At 49.6% G+C, this 14,008-nt stretch overlaps 1 protein-coding gene and 1 pseudogene across 1 annotated transcript; both read right to left on the bottom strand.

The window, feature by feature from the left end:
• Positions 1–322: 322 nt before the first annotated feature.
• LOC126524245 (sulfotransferase 2A8-like) lies at positions 323–1,306 on the bottom strand. The gene has a single exon (XM_050172576.1). The coding sequence runs from the start codon at positions 1,304–1,306 to the stop codon at positions 323–325; it is 984 nt and encodes a 327-aa protein (XP_050028533.1).
• Positions 1,307–9,833: 8,527 nt separating this feature from the next.
• On the bottom strand, positions 9,834–10,015 carry LOC126524800 (U2 spliceosomal RNA; annotated as a pseudogene).
• Between the last annotated feature and the right edge of the window lie 3,993 nt (positions 10,016–14,008).

Below are 14,008 nucleotides of genomic sequence, written 5' to 3'. Positions count from 1 at the left end.
AGACGTTGACCCGAATTGCCTGGTGCAGGAGATGGGATACCAACTTAGACTCGGAAGACATCTTTACCGATCTTGGTTCCGCTCTGTTGGGGGGTCGGCTCTTCTGCAGCTCAGTCTCCACACTTTTCCTTACCCTGCGCATGATCTGTGTGGAGTGTTGCGGTGGCGAAATTCCTGCGGAGCTTGCTTGCGCAGCGCCGATCCGGCCGGCCTATAGCAGACGCTTTCTGGATCAAGAACAGAATAAAATAAAGATGCTTACGCACCTAACACCGTACATTTCGCGCTCATCGCGTTTGAAAGAGAAGATTCGAGTATGAGACTAAGCTACGGAGAAGTCCTGGTACTCCGAAGATCCACGGTATAACATGATCGCTTCCTTTCGAATGTCTTCCCAAACCTCCATAAAAGGTGCCTTGTACTCTTCTTCCCGTATTTTCTTCTCCAAACGGGCAAGCAAGTCAGGCGTGAAGTATTCTTTCCAGCTTCCGACTTTGGCTTCTTTTACCAACGCATACTTTGTTTTGTCTCCACTGTAGCCTTCCTTGCTCGTCGTATTAAGCTTAACAATGAAATCGTTCCATTCAGGTGTCTCGTTTTCTCTGAGATTAAACACGATGACTTTCCTTGTGTGTTCTGGTTCGGACCACTGAACGATATTTTGTAGCATTTGCGAGTTTTCCAGCAGAGCCCTCTCGTATTTGTCGCCGAGAAAGCTAGCCAATCTCAAAACTGTGCCTCTAGTATCTTTCTTTAGCTCTTCGTAAGTGACGAAGAACAAGTTCGGTTGGTCCCTCATCGCGTACGCTGACGCCACATGATCAAAGTAGCTCCCAAAGCCCAAGTCTCCCTCGATGAAGGGTTCGAAGAACTCTTCGAATGTGCCGTCCTCGAACTTGTAGCTGCTGAGATCTGTGGACATGCGAAACTGCGAGACGCAGACATCCCATGGGTTTCGAGCGATGTAGATGTACTTGGCCTCCTGGTTCATCGTCTCTGGGCTGAGTGGATGGTGCGTCATGAACAGTCGCACGGGTAGAGGCGACTCCCAGCCATCAGTATCCACATACCCGATTATCCGGAAGTTGCGGGTGAACTCATCGCAAGAGCCGATCGGCTTTCCACCGTTGATGATTAACTGCGTTATGTACTCAACCCAATGGGACCCACTTTTGGGATACGTGCACTCCACGACGTCACCCTTGGCAGCGCAGAAAGAGAGGCTTTTACGAAATACTGCTGGAACGACCAGGGGGCACCTCGGCACACCGTCGATGACTTGACGGTAGGGTCTGCGACCTGGCATGTTGGTGGTCTCCAAGGCGCAGGGTATCTATCCTGGAAAAAAGTGAAGAAGCAGGTTGGCTTATTACAGGTACAAAAAATTCGACTTATGTGGGCACGAGTGGGCAGGTTCATTTTAATGAGGACAGGCCATGTCCAGGAATTCAGGACATACTCCTTCTGACCTTCACGGCACTGCACAAGGGTTCCTGAATGGGCACAATTTAAAAAAGAATACATATTTTTTAAAGTGCCGGCAGCCACGGCAATCGTCAGGCCAATCCAAGCACTCATGAAAACGATTGCAGCACCTGCATATCCAGTGGTGGGCCTTGTGCCCAGTATGTGAAGCTTTGGATTAGTGGTGCCGCACACTTCATCTTAGCTGCAACTATGGGAAGACCACGAGTAGTGCGTACTCCTGAGGAAGAAGCTGCCTACCGCAAAAGCGAAAATGAGGTGAAAGAAAGGTGCAACCAAAGATTTACAATATGTACTGCTTGCGAAGTGTGACTTGCCTGGTGTAACACTGGGCGTAACTAACACAGCTTGGCTGTTCGACCACGGACTGAAAGGGGCTGTGATTTTTTTCTGCTTCAGTTATGCTTTCAAAGAGTTTATTTGCAAAATATTTGTTTGCTTGGGTCTTATAGAAGTATGTTTAATAAAAATGTCTTCACACATCTACATAATCTCCAGGCCTGGATGCGAACTACTGACTTGGTTTAGCCACCTGCGATCAATAATTGAAAAAGTTAATTACCGTAGCTTCGTTTCTTACGAAACGAGCTCCTCAACTTACTCCATATACAAAGGTTACCAATCTGGACACTAGAATAATAAAAGGATGTCACCAAGATTGATCTGGGTTTAATATATTTATTTGGTGCAGTTACAAAAAGCCGACATGTTTATGGGGCTGTAGGCTTCTTATAGAGCAAGTGTGAAAGCTTGTACTAGTTGTCTTGGCGAAATCAAGCGAGATAGCAATTCTGTGAAATATTGAGCCTTATCATGGATCATCTATACAATCGGACCGTGTCCTCGCTGCGTTACATTTATCGAGGCATGTCGTCTCGAGGCTTGTTGTTATTTAACTTGCAAGAAGGCATCTAAAACGTGAGAAATTGATGTGACAAGGACAAACATCATGTTATAGTTGTACTGGAAGCCCTACACGAAGATATACTATAATACCTGTCATGTCGAGCTCACACCCATTCACTTGAGCTTCACAAAAACAATAGATAGACTGTGCCTACTGTGCTAATGGCCTAGACCACCAGCTTGTGTGAGGCACTGTGTAAAAAAAGCGCCGAATGCCCGCCCTAGAATTGGCAATCATTGAAACCTGCAGGTATACTGAAACCTATGTATGAATCCTGGACGCCGTTTTACTAAGAGGGAATGTGCACTCTTGAACCGGCTCTCTTAAATTCCTCTAGAAACCGGTGCATCGTGTTTGCATCGTGTTCCCAGCTGATTATTTGATGCGTTATGCCGAAACGAAATAGCTACGACACGGCACAATATATGAGCTTGCCCAGTTTTTTTTATCCGCAATGGGACGCTTTGGCTCGAAACTCCATCATTCATCACTGACCGATCGGGACGACATTTACGTCGAAGCTCGTCGAGGCAATTTTCAGGCAGCTGCACAAGCCCCAGAAGGATCAATGGCATCCTCACCCCAGGGTGGTCCAATGCTCGAACTGAAGCTGTCGGGAGACGGTGGTACGTGGTCAAAATAAAACAAACATTTGCCTAAGGTCGAAAGAATAACGAATATACTGGGTGTTTTTTTAGACAACACAGATTTCTTATAGAAAGGCTGTGACCGTCAGACACCTATCGTATTCACATACGAGCTTTACGGTGAGGCGAAAATACTTTGCCTTTGCTTAAGTTACTCTGAAAAGACAAATAAAATATAAACGTGTTAACTTTTCTATTATTTACTTTTGACAGCAGTTCTTTATAGGGACAGCTTGGAGGGCGTGACAATTTATGGCATACCAGTTATTTAGAAACAAAAAAGATCGCGTGTAACTTGAGTTATCCATAATCGAAACTGAAGGCCTAATCAAGACAATATAGAGGCTGAGTGCGTCCGGCTGCGCGTGGGACGGCAAAGACGCTTAAGATTTAAGGTGGGTCAGGATCGTGTCGCATCATGATCTTGAAGCGACACCCAGCGGCACTCGGTTGCCAGGCATAGCGTGCCGTATCATAGCGTGCCGAGACGCTCGGTTTTAAATTTCCCCAAGCTTCTCATCACGAGACGTATTGCTCTGTTATCATAGCGGGACCGCATTTTCTAGGTTGTCGCAATGCTCGGTCTCGATATTGCCTGAATTTGTGGTTCAAATTCGATGATAAATAGGTCGAATTAGGTGCGATTTTCAAGATCCCTAAAAATGATGATAGGTCAAATTGTGGCTGCCTCTAAATTTGTCATTTAAACAGCTCTCCTTAAGGCACTAATAAAATGTCTAGGCAATAAAATTTTGGTAGCGAGCCTTCTGATGCTCACGTTATTACAGCACAGTGTCTCTATCTCGCTTAATAATGCCTCTGCAAAGAACACTTATAGCCTTTTTATAATAAAAAAAACCTGTATTCTAAAAAAAGGCCCTGTAGAATTGATAGGGTGGGCTACAAGACACCTTGCAAACAGTTTGATTCACCCTGCAAAGACAAATGTAGAAACGAAAACGGAAGCATTGGCAGCTCCAAGAGCAATGTCAGGAAAGGCAAGGCAAGCTAGAATGCCTTCGCGGATCATCACATGTCTACTAGAGTCAATCACTGCTATTATTCTGGTGTAATCATGACAGAGAAATGTCAATCTTTAAGTCCCCTATTAGGGTCATTATAAGTTCAATGAACAACAAACCCGATCAACTGGAAGTGGGGTAATCTCTCCGATATATATATATATATATATATATATATATATATATATATATATATATATATATATATATATATATATATATATATGATTACGATATGATTGAGCGATGCTCAAGAGACGAGCCACCGCGAGAACGACGAAGAAGTTGGTCGGTGCCCTTGGCACGAGCGAGTGTCAGCCTGGCTGCCTGGCTCCAGTGTAAATAGCATGTAAATAGCATCTCTCGTCTGTGTCTTTCCACACGTAACATTTATGGTGGAGGTCAGCGATCCCCGTCCTCACCACGGAACTCCGAAGTGGTCGGCTTACCGAGCTTGTCACCATGCCTCCCGGTGACGAGCCCGCCTCCGCTACGGCTTCGGCTTGTCTGACTGCTCCAATCGTCACGGTTGCCCCATATCGTGACCCAGGTGTGTTCTCTGGCCTGGAGGGATAGGATGTCGACGACTGGATCAAGCTCTATGAACATGCCAGCGCTAATAACAGGTGGGACCCAACGATTGTGCTCGCCAATGTCATCTTTTATCTCGGCGGCACCCCACGCGTGTGGCACCAAACACATGATGACGAAATAACCAGTTGGGACAGTTTCAAAGAAGAACTACCGGAACTGTTCGGCGACCCCATTGGGCGCAAAGTTGCCGCGAGAAAGGCTCTTGCGTCTCGTGTTCAGTCACCTACAGAGCCATACGTTTCCTACATCCTCGACGTCTTGGCTCTCTGCCGCAAAGCTGACGATGCTATGTCCGAAGCAGATAAAGTGGCACATGTGCTAAAAGGCATCGCCGACGACGCTTTAAATTTGCTTGTTTTCGGCAACGTGTCGACTATCGACGCCATTATAAAAGAATGCCGTCGCCTTGAACAGGCTAAGAGCCGCCGTATCTCACACCACATTGCGCGCCTACCCAACACTGCTGCTACGTCGACGTGTGAGGGTCGACCGCGTCAGACCACCACCTGTGACGACGTCACCCGTATTGTTCGCCGCGAACTCGAGGCTGCCTGTTCGCCAGCCTTCTCCACGCCGCCTCCCGATCCGCCAGCAACCACCATTGCGATGATTCAGGCTGTCGTCAGACAGGAATTTGAAAACGTGGGTCTGAACACCGTGTGTTCCACGTCTCTACCCAGCGTTCCCCAGTTATCTAGCGGCCCTCCTCGTCCCCGGCAGTCCTTTTCTGCCACATCTCGCCGCAACCCGTCCGAATGGCGTACACCTGATGATAGGCCGATCTGCTTCCACTGCTGTCGCATCGGCCATGTCGCCCGTCACTGCCGCAACCGATGGCCACCACCTCCTCGGACTTACGCCCCCACTTATTCCCGCACCTTTGGACCTTCTGTACCCTATGCCACCCGCCATGAACCTACTACCGCTGATGTCCCTGCTCCGAACCTTCGCTACAGCCGCTCGCCCTCATCTCGGCGCCACCAGTCTCGTTCGCCCCAACCCCGCCGCTTTTCTTCGCCGCCTATCGCCTCCCGCACCCAGCCGGAAAACTAGGCACTGCAGCTTCTGGAGGTGAAGCTGCGTTGTCGACCCTGCCCTCAAGTCCTCTGCTCACGTTACCTACTAACCGAAACCTTCTTGACGTTGACGTTGACGGCTATCCTGTCACGGCACTCATCGATACAGGAGCACATCTTTCTATTATGAGTGCTGCCTTCCTACGACGACTGAACAAGCTCCTCACCCCAGCGTCGGCACGCGTCGTCCGCGTTACGGATGGCGGTACTGTGCCTATCATCGGCATGTGTACGGCACGTGTCAGCATCGCCGGCCGCCACACTCCTGTCCTCTTCACCGTAATTGCTCATTACCCCCACGACCTTATTCTCGGCCTCGATTTTCTCTCCGCCCATTCTGCCCTTATTGACTGCTCTTCCAGTACCCTTCGCCTCGAGTTGCCGATGCTCCCAGAACCTTCTGACGCACCCCACTGCCGCTTACGCTCCACCGGCTTTCTTCGCCTGCCGCCAAAGTCCATAGCCTACATTGAACTGTTGTCTTTCCCACCAGTTCCTGATGGCGAGTACCTCGTCACTCCTCTGCCCGACATCCCAATACAGTATGACGTCACCGTGCCTCACAGTATAGTTACTATTACTGCGAACCACACTCGCATGCCTGTCAGTAACTTTGGATTGGCAAAGCAAATTCTACCGCAAGGTATTTGCCTTGCCACCATTGATTGTCTCGGCGACCAATACGTGGCAGCGTTATCGACCGATGGTTCTCGCGACCGTAGCATGCCCATCGCGCCAGCCTCGGGCGTCGATCCCAACATAAAGGAAATGGTTGCGACGGACCTGTCCCCTACGCAGGCTGAAGACCTTTGCGAAGTATTATCGTCCTACCGCGATATTTTCGATTTCGACGATCGCCCTTTAGGCCAGACGCTCGCGGTCAAGCATCGCATTCTTACTGGCGATGCTGTGTCTATTCACCGACGACCGTATCGAGTTTCTGTGTCGGAACACCGAGCAATTCAAAATGAAGTGAACAAAATGCTCGATAAAAACATCATTGAGCCTTCATCGAGTCCCTGGGCGTCGCCTGTGGTGTTGGTTAAGAAGAAGGACGGCACGTGGCGCTTCTGTGTTGATTACCGTCACCTGAACAGCATTACAAAAAAGGGCGTCTACCCGCTCCCAGGTATAGACGACGCCCTTGACTGCCTACACGGTTCCAGATATTTCTCGTCTATTGATCTTCGTTCAGGGTATTGGCAGATTGCTGTTGACGATATGGACAAAGAAAAAACCGCGTTCATCACACCTGATGGCCTATACCAATTTAAAGTAATGCCGTTTGGATTATGCAACGCCCCTGCCATCTTTGAGCTTATGATGGACTCCTTGTTCCAAGGTTTCAAATGGTCCACATGCCTCTGCTACCTCGACGACGTCATCGTCTTCTCGCCAACTTTCGACACTCACCTTGAGCGCCTCACAACTACACTTGATGTATTTGGACAGGCGAAGCTGCAACTTAACTCATCCAAATGTCGTTTTGGCCACCGAGAAATTACTCTTCTGGGCTATCTAGTTGACGCTTCCGGAGTACAGCCTGATCCCGACAAAACTCGCGCAGTCCGAGAGTTTCCGGTTCCGAAGACAGCCGCAGACGTTCGAAGTTTTGTAGGGCTGTGCTCGTACTTTCGTCGTTTTGTTCCAGATTTTGCGACAGTTGCTAGGCCCCTAACTAATCTTTTGAAGAAAGGCGTACAATTCTCGTGGGGTACTGCAGAAGCCGCCGCCTTCTCTCGTCTCGACACTCTTCTAACCTCACCACCCATTCTCACCCACTTCGACCCTGATGCCCCTACAGAATTACGTACAGATGCCAGCGGTCATGGCGTAGGTGCCGTCTTAGCCCAGCGTCAGCGTGGCAAGGATCGCGTTATTGCTTATGCGAGCCGCCTCCTAGCACCATCGGAGCGCAACTATTCCATTACGGAACGCGAATGCCTTGCTGTTGTCTGGGCGGTTGCAAAGTTCCGCCCTTACCTTTACGGTTGCCCTTTTTCTGTAGTCACTGACCATCATGCTCTTTGCTGGCTCTCATCGCTAAATGATCCTACAGGCCGGCTTGGTCGATGGGCTTTGAGGCTACAGGAATTTTCATATTCCGTGGTGTACAAGTCTGGCCGCCTGCACCAAGACGCTGACAGTTTGTCGCGTTACCCTGTTGACGACTCTGACTCCTCCAATATTGCCAGTGCTTCTTGCGTATTATCTGTATCCCAGCTGCTTCATTTCGCTGACGAGCAACGCCGTGACGCCTACATCAGAGCACTCATCGACCGTTTTGAACACTCTCCGGCCGATGCTACTCTACACCTCTTCGTCCTCCACGACGGTACTCTGTACCGTCGTAACCTTCATCCAGACGGCTCTGAGCTCCTGCTTGTAGTACCTAAACACCTCCGCTCCACCGTTCTAGAAGAGCTTCACGACGGACCAACGGCAGGACACCTCGGCGTATCTCGAATCTATGACCGTGTACGTCGCCGGTTTTTCTGGCCGGGCCTTGCCGGTTCCGTACGACGTTACGTTGCCGCTTGTGAACTTTGCCAACGACGCAAGAAGCCTTCCCAGCTCCCCGCTGGTTACCTGCAGCCGCTCGACATCCCTGCCGAGCCCTTCCATCGTGTCGGCTTGAACCTTCTAGGCCCATTTCCGGAATCTACACCAGGAAACAAGTGGGTTGCAGTCGCGGTGGACTACGCGACCCGCTACGCCGTAACCCGTGCTCTTCCGACCAGTTGTGCAACTGATGTTGCGGACTTCCTGCTACATGATATCATATTCATGCATGGTGCTCCGCGTCAATTGCTTACAGACCGCGGCCGCACCTTTTTGGCCAAAGTCATTGACGACATCATGCGTGCCTGCTCAATACAGCATAAATTTACCACCTCCTACCACCCCCAAACGAACGGCCTCACTGAGCGTTTGAACCGCACCCTTACAGACATGCTATGGAAATACGTTTCAGACGACCACCGTGACTGGGACCTGGCTCTACCTTACATTACCTTTGCATATAACTCTTCCCGTCTCGAAACTGCTGGCTTTTCTCCGTTTTACCTCTTGTATGACCGCGAACCGACGCTACCACTGGACACTGTGCTTCCGTCCGCCACAGCTTCAACTAGCGATTATGCCCGTGATGCAATCGCCCATGCTGACCATGCTCGCCAACTTGCGCGCGCTCGTCTACAAGTGTCTCAAGACAAGCAGAAACAACGCTACGACCTCCGTCACTGTGATGTCCATTTTGTGCCCGGCGCCCTCGTGTTGCTTTGGTCACCATCGCGTAAAGTCGGCCTTTGTGAAAAACTGCTTTCCTGTTACACAGGCCCATATCGCGTGATACGCAAGGTGACCGATGTCACCTATGAAATCATTCTAGACACGCCCACGACGTCCTCCGCTGTGACAACCAGTGACATTGTCCACGTTGCCCGACTGAGGCCCTACAACTCTCCACGCACCTTGGATATTTAACAGCACCGTGACGGTGCTTTTGCCGCCGGGGGGTAATATTACGATATGATTGAGCGATGATCAAGAGACGAGCCGCCGCGAGAACGACGAAGTTCGTCGGTGCCCTTGGCACGAGCGAGTGTCAGCCTGGCTGCCTGGCTCCAGTGTAAATAGCGTGTAAATAGCATCTCTCGTCTGTGTCTTTCCACACGCAACAATATATATATATATATATTTATATGTATATATATGTGCACCATCTAACGCATAAGAAACTGGAGTTTTCGGGGCACCCCTTCACTCAGAACAAGAGACCCGGCCGTAGTGGCCCCAAATCATTAACTGTAATTAGGTTTGTTTTTCTACCAATCTTAGGCGAGTGCTCCTTTTTTTGATCGTCCCCAGACTAAGCGCCTCACAATAAGGTGACAATACAATGGTCGGCATGTTCTCTGTGTGTATGTGCAGTACAATATGTGCAACGAAGTACTACTGAACGTAACTTTTGCACAGATTCGCTCCAGGAAACTTGCACAATTCACGCCCATCCATCTTTTTACAGCGAAGCCGTATATGGCTAGGTTCTTGAAAAAAATTTAGGGCGTCTATCAAACGTTGTGGATAGGGAATTTCTGCCCATACGTGGGCCGATCCAGAAGATAGTGCAATAGCGCACCGACCCGCGGCGGACGTGACGCGAGCTTTAAGCACTCCGTCAACTTGCAGAACTAAGTTTAATATCTTGGGTGTAAATACAATTCGTATTAGATATTAGGCTGATTACGACAGATACTACACTTTGACCCGCGTCGGCGACGTCTACGTTCGCCCCACCCTCTTTGTCGGCGTTTTAAGCGCTTATCTCCTTCCCTTTCTTTGCGCTATTCCGTGGTGACGGAGCCGTAAGCGTACTGTCCACCAGGACCGCAAAGCGGAAAGAAATGGGAACTGTCCATATGGCCTCAGTCCGCCAAGCTTGGAACGTTTCACCGAAAGAACGGCTAACTTTCAAAGGCAGTTTGTGAGGATCCAGTTCTGTGTGGCCTCACAGCCATTACTGACTGCGGGACGTCGATCAACGAACGATCGCCTCGGCTACGGTGAAGTAGTTTGTGCCCTCGGAGTGCGGTGAGGCGCGTCTGTACTACGTGCCGGAATTCGTTAGTAAAAGGTGTCGTTCTGCGCTTTGCAACAATGCAAGGGTATGTATATTTTCCAGTGCCTCATCATCTTCCGAGGCTCAACATCGCGGATGAGTGAGTATTCGCGCCTCGGCTTCCAGTTATGTGCATACGGCGTTTGACGCACAGAAATGATAAAATAATTATGGGGTTTTACGTGCCAAAAGCACTTTCTGGTTATGAGGTACGCCGTAGTGGAGGACTCCGGAAATTTAGACCACCTGGGGTTCTTTAACGTGCACCTAAATTTAAGCACACAGGTGTTTTCGCATTTCGGTCCCATCGAAATGCGGCCGCCGTGGCCGGGATTCGATCCCGCAACATCATGCTTAGCAGCCCAACACCATAGCCACTGAGCAACCACGGCGTATGCACAGAAATGGACAGTTCGCCATTAAGGGGCTCACATAAACAGTTTCGCAGGTCATCCACCTTCACCGAGTGGAATGATACTGAATTTTTTATGGCCTAGGGGTCGTACAACGGTAAAGTATTCTAATTATGTTGTATTCCAAGTTACTGACGTCGAATTTACGTAACCACTGACATAAGAACCCGGTGGTTACACACAGTGTTGTTAAAGAGCCCAATGAAACGCTTTCTTCATTCAGCCCGCAGCAGCACACAACAGCCCACAGAAGGGGAGAGGATTTCGGTAGGGCCAAGCTAGAGCACTGAAAGTAGATAACCTGGTAAGGCGAGTGGTACCGATGTCTGCGATTGGTACGATACCGTTCCCTTAGCTAGCAATGGCTGTTCGAAAATCGTGGTGGCTTGGAACGCGCAGCATAAGATGGCACTGGGATGAGCCCTCAGCGAAGAAGAGCCGGTACAAGGATGTCGTATACGTGCCGAACATGCTCGACATTGATACACTTCAGCGTAAAATTGTTTATTATACGCAAACAAATCCATTATATGCAGCAACATCGAGTAGCCCATGCTAGCAGAACGATCGGCGGGCAGTCGTCTTCAACTCTTTTCGTAAAAGGGCAGTATCAAGCTATTAAAGAAACCTGTTTTGCTCGGCACCAGTCTGATCACCGACCCTGTGACGCAGTCACCCTACGTCTTCAAGATGGAAGTCCTATCCCACACGTTCCTAGTATCCGGGTCCTCGGTCTCACCATCTCAACCAACGGCTCCAACGCCTAGGCTCTCAACAAAATCTGTGCCAAATCCCAAAACACCTACTCCTCCTTACACGTATCTCCAACCGACGAGGGGGACTCAAAGAAAAAAGAAGCCGTCTCCGCCTCGTGCAGCCCTTTGTCATATGTCACATTACCTACGTTGCTGCCTACCTCAACTGGTACCGGGCTTAGCAAACCAAGCTCGACACCCTCATACAAGGGGTCTACAAGCAAGCACTTGACCTCCCTCATGATACCAGCACTGAAACCTTCAACCAACTGGGAGTTCAAAAGATCCTTGCCGAACTCATTGAAGCCCAACAACGCTCTCAGTATGAACGGCTCACCCTTAGTGAAACAGGACGCTTCATTCTATCCACGCTTGGCTTCACTTACCATCAGCAACAGGGCCCCAAATAATCGATTCCGATTGAGATGCGTAGCTGGATCTACACAGACCCTACCCTTGAAACATGCACCCTGAATATAACACGGCCCGGCCCCAAGCTCGGGCCGGAGCTACCATAAAAGCCATTGCTCACATACCTGGCGTCGCATTTGTTGATGCAGCCTGATATACTCATGGCACACGATTTGTGGCGGTCGCCACACGCGATGGAGTCCTACACCACGCCTCCAGTGTCACTACTCCCACTGCCAAGACGGCTCAAGAAGTGGCCGCCGCCCTGGCCACTGTACATACCGCCTGCCACACCATCGTGTGTCACCCTCGCTGAGCCATTACTAACTTCAGCAAAAGCCGTATTTCTCCTCACCTCTTCGCATCCTTTGCCAGGCACCACACTCTAAAGACAGCACGATCTCCCTGACATGGATCGCGGCCCATGCGGGCCCTGTCCACCCACATCTCCTCAACCTCAACGAAGTCGCCCACTCCATTGCGCGAGGCCTAGTCATCCGTGCCGGAGTCACTGGAGATGAGTTGGACACGAGGGACAATCTGACCACTTGTAATGATCTCGTTAAGGCCTCTTACCTCAGTCACTGAACCTTTCCCCCACCTCACCCCAAATTCAGCCGGGCGCAGGCTACCGCCCTGCGTCTGCTACAAACAAACACGTACCCTTCACCTTCCCACCTCCACCTTATATTCCCAGACGTTTACACTACCCCTAACTGTCGGTGCTGTGGCACTCACCCGGCTACACTTCCAATTATGCTGCGGGAGTGCCCAGCACAATACACACACATTAACACGATGACCCTCTCGTCGAGCTTGCGTGAGGCTCTGCGGAGCTCCGCCCTCGACGACCAAACCTGGGAGACCCAGCACGCCCGTGAGGCGGCGGCGAGGCAAGCCCTCGACGTCCCCTTATGGGAGGGTTAAGCCCGGCCACCATAATGTGCTGGTTCTATAATTAATGTTTAGCCCTCCTCCTCCGTGTTCCGCAGAGTTCTTCATGTGCGTCTTGTTTTGTATTTTGTCTTGTCTAATCTTTATGCATGGTAGTATTTGAATTACAAGGAATTGGAAAAACTTTGTTTCCGCTCTGCTGCGCGTTTTATTTTACGGGTATTTTTACTGGACAAGCTACCACGAACAGCTTGTTCTTTTTTTTTCACTTTCCCTCCGCAATACTGCATCTTGCTTTGCGGAAATAAAGGATGCATAACATAACAAATAGTGCATCTTAATTGCGTACAGTTAACTTTGACGTGGTGAGTTTTCACTGTTTTCTGAGTTCGCGTGCCTGACTGGGGAAGTGGGCATAGGCTGTGAATATTTTTGACCTATACCGTATGGCGATTTCATTAAAACTTCTTTATGGGCGAGTTGGTGCATACTTGACATAAAAATTGTTACAGCGCAATCACATGCAACCACAAGTATGAAGGACGGAACACAGCGCTTGTGTTCCGTCCTTCATACGTGTGGTTGCATGTGATTGCGCTGTAACAATTTTTATGTCACCGTATGGCGAATGGCGAAAAAGGCGTAGAACAGGAGAAAAAATGATTTCTGTTGTTCGGTATAATCATGCGTAATCACTGTATACGCATCATATCAGATATGGAGCCTTGGTAGTTTTTGTGTCATCACGGGATCGACGCGTGAAATAGGCGTAGCGCAACTTTTTTCGAACACTTGTGGAGGGGGAGTGGCAGAAATGGATAGAAACAACTTGGTGTAACTTTACATAGTAGTGCCCTAGATGTTGCACTAATACTAGGCGCCGTAATTTCGTAGGGGAGAATTTAGACCAACCCGACAAGGTAACTTCTGACACAGAGGTGTTCGTTCAATGCGCTGAGCAAGCCCGTCAACCGGCCCGCGGGCACATAAGATTACGGTAGTTTATAAATGCGCGCCATTACAATCGCCCCCCATCTACAAGTGAATTACCAACCTGGTAACCAAATTTCTGTAGGGGCTCCAGTCAGACGCTGATGTCTCAGCGATGAACTCCTTAACAAGTGCTCAAGGCCTTATAAACACGTAAGGTACACGAAAGACGAAGTAGGATGTCCTACCTCGG

The sequence above is a fragment of the Dermacentor andersoni genome, chromosome 3, assembly GCF_023375885.2.
Source record: "Dermacentor andersoni chromosome 3, qqDerAnde1_hic_scaffold, whole genome shotgun sequence".
Lineage (NCBI taxonomy): Eukaryota > Metazoa > Arthropoda > Arachnida > Ixodida > Ixodidae > Dermacentor > Dermacentor andersoni.
Note: the sequence above shows the minus strand (reverse complement) of the source record. Positions and strands in the feature narration are given on the sequence as shown.

Excerpts from the sequence above, each read along its gene's own strand:
- LOC126524245 (XM_050172576.1), bottom strand. The coding sequence starts at position 1,306 with ATGCCAGGTCGCAGACCCTACCGTCAAGTCATCGACGGTGTGCCGAGG.